The 18,691-nt window shown below is 37.5% G+C and overlaps 1 protein-coding gene and 1 long non-coding RNA gene across 2 annotated transcripts in view; one reads left to right on the plus strand and one right to left on the minus strand.

Moving 5' to 3' along the window:
* Positions 1–1,950: 1,950 nt before the first annotated feature.
* On the plus strand, positions 1,951–11,137 carry LOC141771120 (uncharacterized). The gene is made up of 6 exons (XR_012594677.1): positions 1,951–2,041; positions 5,897–5,948; positions 8,292–8,712; positions 9,045–9,107; positions 10,839–10,958; positions 11,038–11,137. It is a non-coding gene; the product is annotated as an uncharacterized LOC141771120 (long non-coding RNA).
* myo7aa (myosin VIIAa) overlaps positions 7,298–18,691 on the minus strand; it is a 43,406-nt gene continuing 32,012 nt past the window's right edge. The window contains exons 33-49 of the mRNA XM_074641054.1: positions 18,525–18,642; positions 18,201–18,327; positions 17,444–17,613; positions 16,212–16,402; positions 15,265–15,389; positions 14,530–14,687; positions 14,267–14,420; positions 13,545–13,700; positions 12,274–12,379; positions 12,073–12,186; positions 11,291–11,378; positions 10,845–10,951; positions 10,539–10,724; positions 10,351–10,467; positions 9,767–9,850; positions 9,006–9,125; positions 7,298–8,706 (exon numbers count right to left, since the gene is read on the minus strand). Of these exons, the coding sequence (XP_074497155.1) occupies positions 8,614–8,706; positions 9,006–9,125; positions 9,767–9,850; positions 10,351–10,467; positions 10,539–10,724; positions 10,845–10,951; positions 11,291–11,378; positions 12,073–12,186; positions 12,274–12,379; positions 13,545–13,700; positions 14,267–14,420; positions 14,530–14,687; positions 15,265–15,389; positions 16,212–16,402; positions 17,444–17,613; positions 18,201–18,327; positions 18,525–18,642 (2,214 nt within the window). The 3' untranslated portion in view covers positions 7,298–8,613. The remainder of the gene's footprint in view (positions 8,707–9,005; positions 9,126–9,766; positions 9,851–10,350; positions 10,468–10,538; positions 10,725–10,844; positions 10,952–11,290; positions 11,379–12,072; positions 12,187–12,273; positions 12,380–13,544; positions 13,701–14,266; positions 14,421–14,529; positions 14,688–15,264; positions 15,390–16,211; positions 16,403–17,443; positions 17,614–18,200; positions 18,328–18,524; positions 18,643–18,691) is intronic.

The following is an 18,691-nucleotide window of genomic DNA, read 5'->3' on the forward strand; positions in this document are numbered from 1 at the left end:
AAATGGAGTCATGAATTTCCCTCCACTAGTATAGTTGGCTCCATCAGTGGTGGGATTTAGGATTCCTGGTTTGATACTGGAAGGGCCCTGACTGGAAGCTGTGGTCTTGTTCAACACCTGTGTGCCCTGGGATTGGCTCGTACACTGAGACATTGGCAGTTATCATGTCCTTTAAATGTGTACAAACAAGTAATGTGAAGACATGCACACCGCAAAAGACAATTTCAGTCAATCTTCTGTCTAGAAACCTGAAATGATGAGTGCAAGCACCAACTGTCATCTTCTCTAAAATTACAACACGTGTATAAACACTGAACATTGTCTTTGAACAATGAACTGCAGTACTTGGTGCTGAGGAAGCCTACGGTATAAATAGAATAATATAATATAATGGGTATTATTATAGTCCAGATGCCATTTTTTCAAATGGTTAAATCTCTGTAGCATTTTACATCTTGTGCTGTACTGAACAGCTATTTTTTAATTTTATTTTATAGAAGCATTCCCAATTCTTGGTTTCTTTTTTTTTTTTTTACTGTAACTTTTCTCTGATTGTAAATGCTACTGTCATCTGGTATTAAAACATTAGAAGAAAGGTTTGGTTGTTAGTAGAACTGCCTGTGGTGTCTTTTTTTAAGTGTGCAGACATACATTACATAGCTTATAGTGTGTTCTTTACAAACAAACAACTTACATTTCAGTGATTTATTACAAATAAATGTTTGTACAAAATGTTTCTGAGGGCTGCTTTTGGCCCACGGGTCGCACTATACTATGACTTTTTAATGACATTTTGTATTACACACTATACTATGACTTTTTTTATGTACTTTTTATGACATACTATGGGATGGCTTTTTTATGACTTTTTATGACATAATATACTATGAATTTTTAAATGGCATTTTGTGTGACATACTATGACACTTTTAATGAAATTTGTATAACACACTATACTATGACATTTTGTATGACATACTATGGGATGACTTTTTTATGACTTTATGGCATACTATAAAATTATATTTTTATGTAATTTTTATGACTTTATGGCATACTATACTGTGACATTTTTAGGTAATTTTTTATGACTTTATGGCATACTATATGGTGACATTATGTAATTTTTTATGGCATACTATACTGTGAGATTTTTTTATTACTTTTTATGACATACTCTACTATGACGTTTATTATGCCATTTTCTATGGTATTATAAAAGTTTTTTTATGACATACTCTACTATGAATTTCTAATGGCATTTTGTATGACATACTATATTATGACATTTTTAATGACATCTTTATGACATACATTTTTTATGATATTTTGTATGACATACTATGGGATGGCTTTTTATGACTTTTTAATGACATAATATACTGTGACTTTTTATCACATACTATAGTAACCTATGCCATTTTCTATGGCATACTACATTTTTTTATAACATAATATACTATTCATTTTTAATGACATTTTGTATGACATACTATATTCTGACATTTTTAATGACTGTTGGAGTCATTTCAATGGTGGCCAAGAAGAGGCGCTGTGGGCATGGCTGATGGCTGTGGGTAGCCATAGTCGTCTACAGAAGTGTAGAGGTCGTCTAGAAGGGAACCCGCAAGCTGGTTTCTCGCGAGAGTTTTTGCACGTTTTGCGGGCTACCTTCGAGACACGACCAGAAGCGTAGAGATGGTGATTTGACGCAGGTGTGGCGCAGAGTGACAGCTTGCTCTAATGGCGTTTGATCCTGGTGTTTTATTAGGAGAGATGTAGCTTGTAACTTATATTAGAATGTGGAGATCAATGGATTGACATCCCCGACTGTCAGTTTTGGCTTTTGGCAAGTTTTCTGGTGACTGCCATCGCCACCGGAGGACTACTGAGCAACGCGCGGTGGACACGTGGGAGCAGTGATGGACACCGGAAGTCGGAACCGGACAGTGGACAACACACCGGACAGTGTGGACGGCTGGACGCAGTGTGGACGGAGATAGACAGCGGAGGAAAGTTTCTTCTGGACCAAGATTAATAGGTAGGCTAACTGTTACCACAAAAGTAATGATGGGGAGATGAAGCTTCATGAAGCTTTGAAGCTTTCCATCAAATTGGTTCAGAAAAGGGTTCATTTCTCGAGGCTTCATGTGCACACGAAACCACTTGGTGGTCAAAGAGTGTAAAACAGGCAGATATGATCTTAACCATGTGATAAGATAAGATAAGATATTCTTTTATTAGTTCAAAGTGATAATTTATGTTAAAGGTCCCATATTATGCTCATTTTCAGGTTCATACTTGTATTTTGTGTTTCTACTAGAACATGTTTACATGTTGTAATGTTAAAAAAAAACGTTATTTTCCTCATACTGTCTGCCTGAATATACCTGTATTCACCCTCTGTCTGAAACACTCCGTTTTAGCGCATTTTGACGGAATTGCAACGGAATTGCGTTGCTAGACAACAGTGTGGGTCCATGTGACCATTTCATGAAAAAAAATTCATTAAAAAAAGTCATAGTATAATCTGTCAAAAAAATTCATTAAAAAAAGTCAGTATAGTATGTCGAAAAATTTCATGAAAATAGTCATAGTATAGTATGTCGAAAAAGTCATAGTATAGTATGTCGAAAAATGTCATTAAAAACAGTCATAGTATAGTATGTCGAAAAAATGTCATGAAAAAAAATCATAGTATAGTATGTCGCAAAAATTCAGGAAGAAATGTCATAGTATAGTAAGTCAAAAAATGTCATTAAAAATGACATACTATAGCAAGTCGAAAAATGTAATTATAAAAAATAATAGTATAGTATGTCGAAAAATTCCATGAAAAAAAAGTCAGTTTAGTATGTCGAAAAATTCATGAAAAAAAGTCATATTTTGGTATGTCGAAAAATTTCATGAAAAAAAGTCATGGTATAGTATGTTGAAAAATGTCATGAAAAAAAGTCATAGTATAGTCTGTCGAAAAATGTAATTATAAAAAAGTCATAGTATAGTATGACGAAATTTCATGAAAAAAAAGTCATAGTATAATGTCGATAAATTTCATGAAAAAAGTCAGTTTAGTATGTCGAAAAATTTAATGAAAAAAAGTCATAGTTTGGTATGTCGAAAAATGTAATTGAAAAAAAGTCATAGTATAGTCTGTCGAAAAATGTAATTATAAAAAAGTCATAGTATAGCAACTCAAAAAATTTAATTAAAAAAGTCATAGTATAGTATGTCGAAAAACGTAATTGAAAAAAAAGTCATTATATAGTATGTCGAAAAATTTCATGAAAAAAAGTCATAGTATAGTCTGTCAAAAAATTTAATTATAAAAAAGTCATAGTATAGCAACTCAAAAAATGTAATTAAAAAAGTCGTAGTATAACATGTCGAAAAACGTAATTGAAAAAAAAGTCATAGTATAGTATGTCGATAAATTTCATGAAAAAAAGTCATATAGTATGTCAAAAAAATTCCTGAAAAAAAGTCATCGTATAGCATGTCGAAAAATTTCATGAAAAAAAAGTCGTAGTGTATTATGTCGATAAATTTCATGAAAAAAAATCATAGTATAGTTTGTCGAAATATTTCATTAAAAAAGTCATAGTATGTCGAAAAAATTCATGAAAAAATGTCATAGTATAGTATGTTGAAAAATGTCATTACAAAAAAGTCAGTATAGTATGTCGAACATTTTCATGGAAAAAGTGATGGTATAGTATGTCGAAAAATTTCATGAAAGAATTTCATAGTATAGCATGTTGAAAAATGGCACTAAAAAAATTGTCCAAAAATTTCATGAAAAAAAGTCATAGTATAGTATGTCGAAAAATGTCATGAAAAAAAGCCATAGTATAGTATGTTGATAAATTTCACTACAAAAAAGTCATAGTATAACATGTCGAAAAATTTCACTACAAAAAAGTCATAGTATAACATGTCGAAAAATGTCATGAAAAAAATGTCATAGTATACTATATTGAAAAATGTCATTACAAAAAAGTCAGTATGTCAAAAAATTTCATGAAAAAAAGTCATGGTATAGTATGTCGAAAAATTTCAGGAAAAATGTCATAGTATAGCATGTCGAAAAATTTCAGGAAAAAAAATTATAGTATAGTATGTCAAAAAATGTAATTAAAAAAAGTCATAGTATAATGTCGATAAATTTCATGAAAAGTCATAGTATAGTATGTCGAAATATTTCATGAAAAAAAGTCATAGTATAGTCTGTTTAAAAATTTCATTACAAAATAGTCATAGTATAGCATGTCGAAAAATTTCATGAAAAAAGTCATGGTAGTCTGTCGAAAAATTTCATGAAAAAATATAGTATAGTATGTTGAAAAAAGTCATAATACAGTATGTCGAAAAAAGTCATATAAAGTCATTGTATAATATCTTGTAAAAAGTCATAGTAGTATGTCGAAAAAATTCATAGTATAGTATGTCGAAAAAAGTCATAAAGTCATAGTATAACATGTTGAAAAAAGTTATAGTATAATATCTTATAAAAAGTCATTGTATAGTATGTCAAAAAAAGTCATGGTGTAGTATGGCGAAAATATTTATAGTATGTTGAAAAATAAAAAATAATCTCGATTATCATTTTGGCCATAATCGTGCAGCCCTACTCAGCACCACTCAAGTCAAACAACAGACACACCGATCATAGCTGCAGTCACAGCCCAGAGACCTGCAGGTGGATCACTGGGAACAAAACAACCCCTTCTCATCCGTGAAATACGTGTATCTAACCGAGAAGACTTGTGCCTCGGTATCAGAAACCGAGGGGCGTGACAAAGCGGCGATATTTGACCACCTGAACGGGCTGCACACCCTGTGCACTGTTATTAGCTGGAGGTCACACCCCCACATTATACATTTTAACTATTTCGACATACTAATAGTATTTAATGACTTTTTAATGATATTTTCATGACCTTTCTTATGAAATTTTTAGTGGCATATTATACTATGATACATGGATGTTTTGCAAATCCTGAATAAGTTAGATGTTATCAGTCAAGTCAGGTGATGATGTATCAGGATAACCAGGCAACCACCCAATATTATTTTACTATAAATGGAATAACATGGCAAAGTTGACATGTCAGCATATAAATATATACTAGTGAACAGTACTGTTGTAGTATCCTGGTAAACATGATACTAGCACACAGTGCTACAAAAAACACAAAAGCCATTAAATCAGTGTCTCAACTGCTAAATACATTGTGAGCAACAGCATGAATAATTCATTCAGTTCAGTTAAGTCAAAACAAAATTTATTTATTTAATGTTTTATACAAAAGTGAGAGCACACATTACACAGACCATTGAAGCACTACAGGAAGTCGAGATAATCGAGTTACACAGTTCTAGACCATATAAAACAGGCAAAAACACAAGTTTGCATTAGTCCACAAAGAAAAACAACAAACTGAACATATCAAATGAATTGGTTGGCACTGTTGAAATACCAGTGTATTTGTTCATCATAAAAACAAAACAGTGCAGGTTAAGGGATGCAGGGTTCGTTACATCAACAGGTAGCTGTACAAGTGAGACATCGGCTTGGTGTGTCAAGGCCTTAAGATGCTTATCAGTGCCACAAAGGGTTAAAGTGAATAAGTAAACCCACTTCTTCCACATGTTAAAGCCTCAGTGCCACAATGGAAAAACAACTGGTCGTCTGTTTTTAAGCAACCATATTGGCGGTAAGGCCACTGGGTGAGCGTATTTCAAATATTCAAAAATGTTTTTTCAGCAGATATTCTGTCTTCTGGGGAAAACAACTTACTTTTTATATTTATCTCAGAAACTTTTAACAGACCAGGACCGCATGTATAAAAGGTGTTTTAAGAATGATACTGAACTTTGACTTATTTTTTTATAGCAACTGTAAGTGTGATTCTTCAGTGGTGACCCATCTCAGCCTTGGTGTGGAGGTATGTGTTCTCTTAGTACTTCTATTCTTTTAAAGTTACTTTAGGAGATCTATGAAGTACATTTTATTTGTAATGATTTGCTATCAGTTCGGTTTGTAAGTTTCTTAGTAAACAGGACAATTTTAGGCAACTGTGCTGAAAAATGTGTACTTTTAAACCAAAGACGGAAAATCTAGACCTCAGACCCATAAATGCATCCGCAAACTTCAGCATTTATTAAGACAAATGACATTTGCAAAAACAGTAAAAAAAAAACTAGACGATTGTTGAGTGTGAGAGTAGTCAAAATAGTCTCAACCAGATATCGACTTACTAGCTTTTTCCAGTGCTTTTTGACTGCATCTCATGGTTTTCATCACTGGATAGAGTATTTGTGTCTGATGTGAATGTCCAAACATATTATCATGATACTAAATATTTAAGACTGAGAGGCAGCTAAAAGCCCCAGAAAAAGCTAGTACTTGGATCTTATTTTGTCAAACTACAGGAATGTAACAAAAGCCCAATAAGAACAGCAGCAGCACTCCACAGGAATGCTGGGTAATGCAGTCTCAACAGAAAAAGAGAAACAAATAAGCCATGAAATGTAAAACTAAACACAAACAGCTAATATTAATCTACGACATTAAAGGTGCTAAATTCCATATTCGGAGCAAATCTATGATTGAGGGATTGCCTCCACGCGGCTCTCAACATGACGACGGCTAGCAGCTAACTGTGCTAACAGCACAAACAACGGCGACAGTGCTATCCTGGGGGGGGGGGGGACTGGAGGGTGGGCACTATGCTTCCGCGACAACGCTGTGGGTCGGGATGGCGCAAACCACCGTATGAGCGCAGTGCAGAGCGGCGCACTCACAATGACAGGCATGCACGGCCGGCCTGGATATGTCAATAAAGCAGATAGAAGCTCAGATTACAACACACAGAGAAAGAGACTTCATTCTCTACTCAGGTGTTTGCGCTATATTAATGCTCTGAATTTCAAATTTAGCACCTTTACACAAAAAAGGTGTAAACATAATCCATGAATTAAGTATTAAAAAATAAAACCTCCATATTAAACCATAGTATAGGCCATAAATAGCAAAGCTATGGGCTGGGACCCAAAACACGCTACAAAGTGATCAACTGTCGTAGGTCTGAAAACCATCAAGGGTTAACCCTAAAGTTACCTCACTAACACCAAATCCTGCTTCGTAGCACAGGCCTCTGTCTGTTTCTAGCGTGTCACACAGTTATAAATAAATGAGATTGGTAATTGGAAATGAGATCTCAACGCAAATTGAGTTACACTGTTTGGTTCCAAGGCCAGATAGATAGATAAATGTAGATAACATAGATAAATGTTTTTGTTTTTTTCTAAACCCAAACAAAGTTACTCATAAGTGATAAAAAGATTAACAATTAAAACCGTAAAGAAGAGGCGAAACCTGAACTGTTTCTGACCTTGTTTTCTGCGACAAAATCACAGCCAATACTTTATCTAAGAAAGAACGTAAACTCAACAACTTTTTGATTTTGTCAGTCTTTCAAGATGCACGAGGCAGGAAAGGAACGAGACTAAATGTCTATAGCTTCACTAAAGCTCCTGCGACACTCTAATGTTCACTACACACGAAACAAAAACTAAATAGTCGGATGGATGAAAACGTTTTGATATTTTTAGATCCTCATCACCGGTGCCACGAGTCAGGAGGGTCATGTTGTTACCCCAAATTAAACACGTTTACCTTCTGAGACTCTGTTTCAGGCTCAGCTTTACGTTAATGTCTAAGCTGTGCTTTGAGCTGAGTGCTAACGTTAGCATAGTAACAGCGTTTCTGCAGTGTTAACCAAATTAAATGGAAGACTTTTTAAATACTACATAGAATTAAATTGAATACCCTTTTCACAATCATACCGATCAAAGAAAGATAGAAACCAGTAGGGACGATAAGGTCTACAATTATTATTAAGTACATGTATTTATTGATATTCATCTGTATATAAGAATAATTCCTTGTAAAATAATTTATTAACAAAAGGCAGAGTGCAGAATGGATGGATTAACCAATTAAAACATAATTGAAGTTTTTGCTAAACTCAACACTTGTCTATTATGAGTCAATAAGCTTCCTAGCTACTGCGGTCCACCACTATCACTTGTAGTTTATAAATGTATAAAGTCCCATGGCAGCCCGCCAAAAACATAAAGTTTACTGATGTATTTTTAAGGTAGCAAAGTCCTTCAAATGTTCAAGATCTGTCGAGATCCGAGTGTCCTCAGTTCGATGTGAATCAGCCAAATAAGGACATAACATGACAGCAGTACTGACTGAACACTATTTCTTGTACAAACAGGTCTGGCTGTTGAATCCTGAACTAATCCAGGAAGACCCACCTGTGGACGGAGAGTTTGGAGGTTTTAAAGGTAGTCATCCTCACTGGATGGCTCGTCCTCATCATCATCATAGCTGTAGTGGTGATAATTGCTGGGGCCTTCACCGGGGTCGTCGCTGCTGGCGGCCGAACTCTCCCCGGTGAGCTTTGACCCTTCTGAGCTAGCAGAAGGACTGCGGCTCATCCTCCACAGAGTGTGGGCAAAGGTCCGCCCCCAGCTGCAGTGCTGGCCAATAGGGCGCAAGAGCCGGACGAGTTCAGCGGCCTCCTGCCAGTAAGAAGTTCACTTGCTGTGGCCCCGCCCGGAGCGCTGCTTGTTCATGGTGGTCAGCATCTGGCTGATGTAAGAGGTCAGCAGGTCGTCCATCTTGTAGCCCTGCAGGTGAGATGAAAATACACATCAACACAATTACACAGCTGATATCTTCAGTTTAATGATGCAAGTGAACTGTTTTTTTTAGCATGTTTCTTAATTTACGTCAACATGAATGTGTTTCAGATTTGTGCTCATTCATACGGCTGCATCTAACCTTTGTTTTAATAATCAATTAAAGGTGCTAAATTTGATATTCAGAGCATTAATATAACAGCAAACAACTATTTTTAATGTAAAGATATAGAGGGGTAATGTCTACCTTTACAGTATCTGTGTGCATGTGTGTTGCTGCCACCTACCAGCGAGGTCTCACACAGAAGTTTGCTTCCTCTGACCAGGTTGCCGATGGTGATGTGGAAGTAGGTGTTCCCACTGCTCCAGTTGGAGATCTTGGTGAAGGGGTGAGTGATCAGGATGTCCTGCACGAATACACAGAGAGGGGTAAGTCTTGGTTACCTTCAGGACCTCTGACTGACGTACCTGAGTGGTTAATGAGTGTAGCATCAATGGGACATGACAGAAACGGTACAGGTGATATAAAAATGTGTTTACTGTGTGCACAGTCCAAACTGAGCATTAGAAAAATCCTTTAACATCAGACAGGTGGGGAGTAGGGATGTCACGTTCCCTCTCTATCTCCTTCAACAACAGGATATATTCAAGTTTCTTGCCAAAAACTACATTTACATACAAGATTACATTGGAACACATCATGATAACGTGAGAATTTACCTTCACCCAATACTCATTTTTACTGAATAGAGCCTGAGCGCATCATAATGTCCCCTCGTCGGCAGGATGAGAGCTAGTTAACATTAGTTGTTGCAGCCGGTAAACAGCTCAGTCCTGCAAGGAGCTAACATTAACTACCTCTCGTCCTGCTGTCAGTTTACTGCGCCCCTAACACATTTTCTATCGTACCCTGGACGATGGGACACCGTTCGTCTTGAGCCCCAACGGTACCTACAGAATTTTTGCATCGACTTGGTACCAAAGTGTCGCTTCTCGTGACATCCCTAGTGGGGAGGGGAGCAATAATTATTTCTATACAAACACAAACCTTTGTCTTTGGGTCGATCAGACTGACTCCATGCTTGTTGATGGCGATTAGCAGGATCTCCGGGAAGTTGGGCTCTGTGGTTTGCTATAGACAAAGATTTATGTTGTTATGATGTCTAAATATCCATTGATCATCTATTATATCTTATTTATTTTTACATGTTGAGTAGTAATGTTTCTTTGCAAAGTTTGTTAAATATAAAAATGTCTCATTTGATCAATCAGATGTTTCCTTTAATCTCATATTTTCCGTGCATCTCTTCCTCTTACAGTAGGTGGTAGGGATTAACTAACATGAGTGGTGCTGCTTAACGGTTTATCAGTTTAATCCACACCATCTCCGACATCTGTTTGGCTGTAACTGTTCTCAGAAGCAGCTCCGGAGGTTTTCAAGTGGGCTCCATGAAGAAGTATTCAGATCCTTTTCTTAAGTAAAAGTACTGATACCACACTGTGATAAGTAAAAGTCCTGCATTGATTGCATTTGTTACTTAAGTATGTTAAGTATAATCAGGAAAACTAAGACATAAGAGAAGCATCCAGTAAGAGCTACAGACAGGAAGTGACAGGCTCAGGTGTGTTTACCTTGACCTCAAAGAAGGCGGAGCCAAAGGTCGGCCATTTGTAGATGATCTTTAGGAACATCAGTTTGGCTTCTTCTCTTGATTTACCGGCCTGCTTGTTGAAATATGCAACCAGCGACTGCAATCATGACACACAGAGTATTAATTATTAAACTCAGTTCAAGAATGAGAATGTTTATCTTGACTTACCCTTTTCCAGTCATCTGGTGACATCTGGCGAATGAGATCCTGGGGAACCAGCTCCCGAAGCATCTTGGGAATTGTAGGAAAGTGGGATTTGTCATCCTCAAACTTGACGCGGTAGATGAGCGCTGCAAGTTGGAAAACCTCTTCTCGTGAACACTTATGGTAGCCACGGAGGTACTTAGGCAGCTCCTAATTAAAAGAAGAGAGTGAGGGGGAAGAAGTGTCATTATTTACTCAAAGGTACAGTTCTAGTACAAATAAATTATAAATCAATGAAGTAAAAGTATTTTCTCCTCCCTTTAGACCGACCTGGTAGTAGTGAAAGATGGAGTCTGCGAAGGAGTCCTTCCCTGGAACTGTGTTGGTCCACAACTTCTTCATGAAGAACACCTGATAGGTCAGAGAGGGAACGATTCCTACAAGGTTGGATGGGGAGAGGATGAAATATAAGTGTGATCAACCTTAAAACTCTGGTGTAATATTAGTATGTTTCTAATTGCAGGTTTGTCCGGCCTCCTTCATAAGTCATGTTTCATAAACCCTACAGTTTGTGTTTTTACTTCCTGCATGTTACGCAAACTTGAATAAACAATAAGAGCTTGTGAGTAGTCAAGTGTCTACTTATGTGTCGTATTTCCAGTAACTGCCACCGTGCTCGTTAAGACAGCAAGAGGAGGTTTCTTCAGAGCACGCTAGGACACGTATGATTAATGGAGGTTTACTTCCACAGAGGTAAAACAGGTGCAGGTACCAACCTTCTTTGGCTGGTCGAGACTTCTTGATCCAGTCTGTCAAATGTCTGACAAAGTCAAAGAAGAAATCTCCCTCTGGCACACTGATCACCTGCAGACACACACAAACATATATCAGAATCCTGATTCATATTTGATCAGCGCTGCCTAGTTTGACTCTTTGATCAGAGTTTGCAAGTTTTGCATGCAGTGATTGACAGCTGCCCAGAGAGTCAGTAAATATTTCTTTTGGCATTGAAGTTTCTTAACTGAACATAACCTCCACAACAAATGCTTGGGTAGAAATGTATACATCAGGAAGATCAAAACCCCATGTATCCTTAAAATATGAATTATATTCAAAAACTTCATAATGCTTGTTTTAAAAAGTGCCAGGTCAGGTATATGCTTTATAAAAGGAGGTCAAAGAACATTTGTGACCGCACAAAATGAAGACACAAAAACACCTGAAACTCGAATTAACGCCTCGTGGTTGTATGCCTCCGCCAACCAGTCAAGTTGACATCCATGTCTGTCCAAAATGTCATCACTTCATCATTTTATCCTGTTAGACATTTGTGTGAAATTGTCATATTAATTCTTGAGTTATGGCCGGAAAACGTCAAATTTGAAGAAATTCCCTCAAGGTAGGGATGCTAATTTTGAAAAAAATTCTGATTCCGATAACCGACCCTTGTTAACCGATTATTCACCGTTAACTGACACGATAGAGATAATATATAAAACTTATAATGTCACATTAAGTCTCATTTTGTTGTGCTTCTGAACACTCCTTGACCTCCGACCTTGTCTGAGATCTTGACGAAGAGGCTGAATCCTTCAGGAGATTTGAGCAGCAGTCTGGTTGAGATGTTCTGGCAGAAATCCTTTGCTTTGGTGCTGGACTCCACCTCGAACGCCTGCAGGTTTGAGAAACAAACAATCTCAATTTTCGGACGCATTCTTGTTGACCAGTGTAAATTCAAATGACTATATGTGTGTCTTACTTCGTCCGTATCGTCAGGGAAGTAAACTTTGTGGAAGATCTGGGTTGTCTTATGCTGGATTGCCTCCACTTCCACCAGATGAGGGGGATACTTCCTGGCTCCGTTACTGTTACCATGACAACAATGGAAAAAAGGCAGTAGAAAGAAATTCAGTCCAGTACAATATTGGCTTCCAGCATAACATGGAAATCCTCAAGTAAAGTACAAGTACCTCAAAATTAAGGGGTCAGACTGGTGAACCTAAAGTTATAAATAACATTCAACAATAACTGAGACCCACTAGCATGTCAGGAAGGAGGCTAAATAACACTCCATAGTTAGACCAAAGTTTGGCGAGGAAAAACTGGCATGGCTATTTTCACAGACCTCTGACCTCAAGATATGTGAATGAAAACAGTTTCTATGGGTACCCATGAGTCTCTATTTATTTTCTCCTATTCTAAAAATGGTGTATCTGAATATTTCTACATACTGGAGTCCCTAAACAGTCTTGGAATTACATAAATTGGGTATCACCATAAAGCTGAGACTCTTGTGGATCCAATTATATTCATGTGTGATGATGTTAGTCATCATAGACATTTCACATAGTGAGCCCATTTTTTTAAAAACTTGACCTAACTGTATAAAATGACCTGTGGTGACCTCTAGGATAATCACAGCCTCATGAAACTTTACAGCCACAAACTAGAGACCTAGAGCATTCAGAGGATGGGAGGCTTTCCTAGCTAGATTGACAATAAAGGGCTTTCTGAGCAGTTTACACAACAGAAGTGCTCACCATATAATCACAGAAAAAATGCAATTCTTGCAGAAATCTCCAAATGTTAAAAGTGTTTGAAACCAAATCACAGCATGGCTTTTTCGATGGTGTTCCTCAAGGTCTTGGTGTCTTAATGTGGTATTCTGGAGGGATTATTGATCATTTTAATAATTTCTGGAGTGGTAAAAAATGGTTAAATTTAGCACCAAATCTGCGTAACAAATGGTATCAACCCAAACATTCATCAACATCATAAGTGAGCATGTATATACTTCTATTATAATGTTTTAAGCTCCTATACACTCTAATTAATTCATGTTTATTTATGATTTTTGACTAAAACAACTTGACACACAGTGCTGACCTGCATCTCAAATTAATCTCAAGGTTCAATGCTTTCAGATGATGTACACCACTCCTATGTGACATCTACTGTTAACCTGCTATCTCCCCCTAAAGACCTCCTGTACCCCCCTAAAAAAAAGACAAAAATGTGTCTATGTTTTACCGTAGAGCTTTGTGCAGCCTCTGCATGCAGTCTCCAGCGAGCGGGTGGTGTTTCTTGGACTGGAGGAAGCGCTGGATGTGCGGCAGCAGCACGTTACTGGGAGGAAACAAACCAGTACACAACCACAGCAGCTCCCAGCCTTTCTCCTCACTGTACCTGCAGCAGCACAAAACTCATGTTCAGCTTCTGCTTTTAAACATCTGCTGGTTCTGCCTGCTGTTCTACTGCAGCCACAGTGATGACTGGATGATTAATGTATGCTGAATGCAACAAACATCTTCATTCTGTGCTTTAGTTTCTTCTACATAATGCCACACAACACCCCTTTTGTCATTTGTATAGATTTTAGAATTAAAAAGCGAGTCACCTTTCCATAATATTTAGTCTAATGTTTTTTACTGTATATACTGGCAACAATTTTCAATTTTGTGAAAACATTTGGAAAAATGGTTACCATCATATCTTTCCAATAAGCCAAAAGTTGCAGTTCTATACAAAGTTTATAAATTTGCAATTAAAGTCAAAAGAGTATTTTTTTTAAAAACATAATATTTGGGGTTGGGTTATGTTTCAATATACCTCAGTATTAGATTCATGAAAATCCGGCGAGACTTGATGGAAAAGTCTTGAGATACAACTCTAAATGAAAACTATGAACCGTATTATTATTCTTATCTTATGAAGTGCAGTGATTAGATTGATTATGGCGTCAGTTTACTCACTTGACGTGGTTGTCAGTGAGCTGTTTGATGATCTGACAGTAGATCTCATCTTTCACAGGTTCGGCCTTCAGCGCTCCTTCAAAGATCTGGTCTGTCAACTCGTTAACGGAGCGCGTCCGCTTGGACGGGTAGTCGCCCATGTACTTCATCATAGGTGGGACAAATGTCAAGGAATAAAACTTCGTCAGACAGGCTGCAGAAAATGTTGAAATGGTCAAATAATCATTCTTAAACCGCGTCACATCAGCTGTTTTAAAGGATATCTATGAAGGACATGCAGGCATCCTGAGAAAGCTCCTCGTGGTTGACGACCTTCTTCAGCAGCGCCAGCTTCAGCGGTTCTCTGGTGCAGCTCCACATCTTGTCCTTGCCACGATTCTTTGTGACCATCACCCTGCTCAGGGTATGTTTGGGAGGCGGCCTGGAAGGAGCGGGTTACATGTGTGACATGTTGACATGACTGCGTGTCGTTCAAAATCGAATTAGTCGATCAAACATTTTGCCAAATGGCGAGGTCAGGTGAGATTAGAAAAATGCAAATTTGTCTTTGACATGGCTCACAACATATAATATACAATGGTTGTACAAGAGGGATCAAATACATGCAGGTGTAGAGTGAAAAGTCCTTCACTATGTGTTTATAATGTGAGATGTAATGTAGGAGATCTGTGAGCCTCAATGTGATGACATGAGGAAAGGTTCTCTGGACCTGTGATGATAACTTCTGAATTTTCTGAATTTAACTGAAGGAACTTTCCAGATAGATAATGAACCTCATGCAGGAAGTGATACAAGAACAAATTTATGCCTGTGAATGATTTGTCTTAAAGGTAAATGAAGAACTGTAAAAGTCCGAGGACTGATCCCTGAGCTGCTCCATAACTGAAATGACTTCAGGAGGATTTACAGTTGCTTGTAAGGTGGGAATAAACCCTAAATCTAAAACAGTAAGACATTCAAAGTTAGATTGTTTTTTATCCCAGTATGTGTGTGTGTACCTGAAGTAGTCATAGGAGAACTCCTCCAGCGTGTAGGGTTTCATTCTGTCGTCACCCTCTGGCAGGACGAGCTGCGAAACCCGAACAGACTCCTGTCGCTGGTCCGGTGTCATGGTTACCAGCGCCTGATTGGTTGGATTACATCGGATTACGTTTATTTGACAGATTTAAAGTGATGTACAGTTGGTGTCTTCAAACAAAAAGGAAGAGCCAGATGTTGTCAGATTAAATCAGATTAGATAAACCTGTTGTCACAGCAACATGTTAACAGGTTTTCAATGTTAACATGCCAGCGTTTCAGTCCAAAATACAGACAACAAAAATGAGATTGCTGCTGGTGAAGGACACACAACGTTCCCTTATTTTATTACATAAAAAGTTCCTTTCTCCAGTGCAGAGAAATCTTTGATACACTATTCAAAATACAGTAATTATGGTGTGAGGGAAAAGTAGAATAACAAAAGCATCACAGGTTTGAACAGCTTTTTTTGTTTTTGCTTTGTTTAATGTAGTTTCCTTGTGGTTCTGTTATTCAACTTTCACATATTTTTGTTCCTGTTGTCTGCCATGGACTTAAACTAATATAAAATCTCTTCATTGTTCATTTTGGTCCACTACTTCTATGTGTTTCTTTGGATTCAGTTGGCTTTTGTTGTTACTGATATTTATCCTAAAACAAATCTCACTAATAATCAGATATTTTGCTGAAGTGGTTCTGAAACTACTGAACTTCTGGTTAAAGTGTGGCACATTTTACTCGAGCTAAAACTACTTTTTGAAATTAAAAAAATGCTGAAATTAAGTTCCAGCATCCTGCAGAATGAGCTGTGCCAATAACATGAAACGGCGTATCTCCATTAAAAATAACGAGAAGAAGAGGAAGTCTCCTTCTGACAATAAAGTTCATGTCATAAAAGCCCTTTGATGTGTGCGTTTTTTTCTCTCACCACTATTTCTGGCTGAGGTCGGGTCACGGTGGGCAGGACATAGACGCAGTCAGCTGGGAAATCTCCTCTCTGATTGGTTCGTTCGTTGACACCGTGTGCCCAACCAGAGTTGAGCACCTGCTCGCCGGTGTCCTGGTCCAACAGGATCAGGTCTCCCTTCATGAAGCTCAGAAACGTGGACTCTTCCCCAGCTGTGGGGGAAAAAAACACAGTTCGAGGTGAAATGACTAACTGGCATTTCTAGTGTAAACTTCTTTCTTCTGTTCTGTATGTTTACTCAGGAAAAGAACAGAATATTACTGAAAAGGGGTTGATGGAAATCTGTCTAACATATAATGTACTCAAACAAGGCTATTTTAATTTAAACACTTATTGAGAACATTTAGGGACAAAACTACCAAAATACTTCAGTCCTCATGTTAAAAAACAGAAACAAATCCTTCTTAAAGTTAAGAGTTAAAAAGAGGATCACAGCCACACACGAGTCAAACCACCAGGTACTTAGACTATAGACGATTAGTCAATGAATCAATTAGTTGATCGAAAATCAAATTAAATCAACAATTTCGATAACTGATTGATTTTTAAAGTTATTTTTCAAGCAAAAATGCCAAACATTACCTAGTTTCAGCTTTTTAAATGTGTGCATTTGCTGTTTTACTTTGGCATATGTGATACTAAACTAAATATCTTTGGTTATTGGGCTGTGCTTTATATTCTTATTCTATATGCACAGACAAAAAAATTATTTCATTGTTGAAATAACATATGACATTTTAGGGCATTTTTTTTACCCTGAATTTCAAAATGATAAACTTTGATTACATTATTCTAAGTAGATTTAATGTATGTCACATGTAGATTTTCAGTAAGTACCTACAAAGTAATACTGTGAACATACAGTACAACATATTTCCGTTTTACTTTAACAACAGAGTAAAGAATTTTTTGTTTTGATTAACTTTTAAAATCTGAAGAAATGTGAACTAGAACAAAACCTTTCAGACCTAAAAGGATGATCTGAACTTTTAGTTATTAAGTTATTAATCATGTGCCGACGCGTGTCTTCCCCCCTCAGACTGTCACCTGAGTAGCTGCTGTATAAAATACTCATCATAATCCATAATGTTGCCACTCTTCCAATCCATTTCTTACATTTTGAGGAAACAAAAAAATAATACACAAAATAAAAAAAAAAAAAAAAAAAATCACCATCACCATTCAGGACTTACTGGGGTTCGGGTTGTCCTGCAGCGCGACCACAAACTTCGACCTCTTCCTCAGGCCTTCCAGGAAGGTCACCACCAGGTCGCGGATGTCCTCTGCGTTGTTGGAGGTGAAGGTGTACTCCTCTCCTTTGATGGTCGCCAACGTGAAACTCTGACTCTGTAACTTTCCTCCACTGAAAGAACAAGAAAGTCCTCCAAATTAAACGATAAAATACGTTGATTGTCAGCGCTCTCCAGAACAACACATAATCAAGCATTTTTCTGATCAGCAGGACGACATCATTTGTGACCATTTCCTAATTTGACACAGCTGCATTAAGGTTTGGTTAAGTTTAGGCACGAGATGACTTGGTTAAGGTTAGGGAAAGATCATGGTTTGGGTTAAAATAACTACTTGGTCGAGGTTAAAGGGCCTTAACGTCATGATTCAAAGAAGCAAATGTTGACTTCTGTAGGAAACTGACTTTGTGGCTTTATAACAACGTCACCTCACGAGTTTTAATCCCCACAGCTGTAAAAGGCTTTGACACTTGAATGAAAACAAATGGGCATTTGCTGAAAAGACAAATACTGCTGTTGTTGAAAGAGTAGAGAGAAAGGGGAGGATGTAGACAAAAGAACATGTAGAAATGGAAACACATAATTAACAGAGAGCCAGAAATGTAGAAAGAGATAGCCGGAAGTGGATGAAGGATGAATGAAATAAAGGACAGGGAGAGATACCAAAGGTTAAGTGACTACAGCTCCCAGCATGCCTCACCTGCTGCTGGAAACTGCAGTGATTTCTGGGAAGGAGAGCTCTAGGAGGACCTGCTCCTGCTCATCTACAAAATAAACCCCGGTCCAGTTGACGGCGACGATCAGGTCATTTTTAGGCAGACTGGGACCTGAGAGGCAGAGAGAAGAAGAAGAAGATATGATTCACTGTCACAGAACCAAGAAGACAAGATTTATAAATATGTTCAGTAATTTTGTATTTTATGGGTCAGCGTATTAACCCCCATCCCATCCTATCCAATACTTAGAATAGATTTGTGTGTGTGTGTTGCGTCTGTAGGTGTATTAAGAGGTCATAGACTCTCACCTGAGAACTTGAAGGCTTCGTAGAAACGAGAGAAAAGCAGAGGCCACTTGTGGCGTGAGAAGTCCACCACTTCCTCCTTCACCTTCTGAGGGTCAAACCTCTTCTGGGTGTAGATGCCCTGAACAGCCCGAGAGAGAGAGATGTTTTATTATGTTTAAGTGTGAAAA

Source organism: Sebastes fasciatus, chromosome 7, assembly GCF_043250625.1.
Source record: "Sebastes fasciatus isolate fSebFas1 chromosome 7, fSebFas1.pri, whole genome shotgun sequence".
In the NCBI taxonomy this organism is placed as follows: Eukaryota; Metazoa; Chordata; class Actinopteri; order Perciformes; family Sebastidae; genus Sebastes; species Sebastes fasciatus.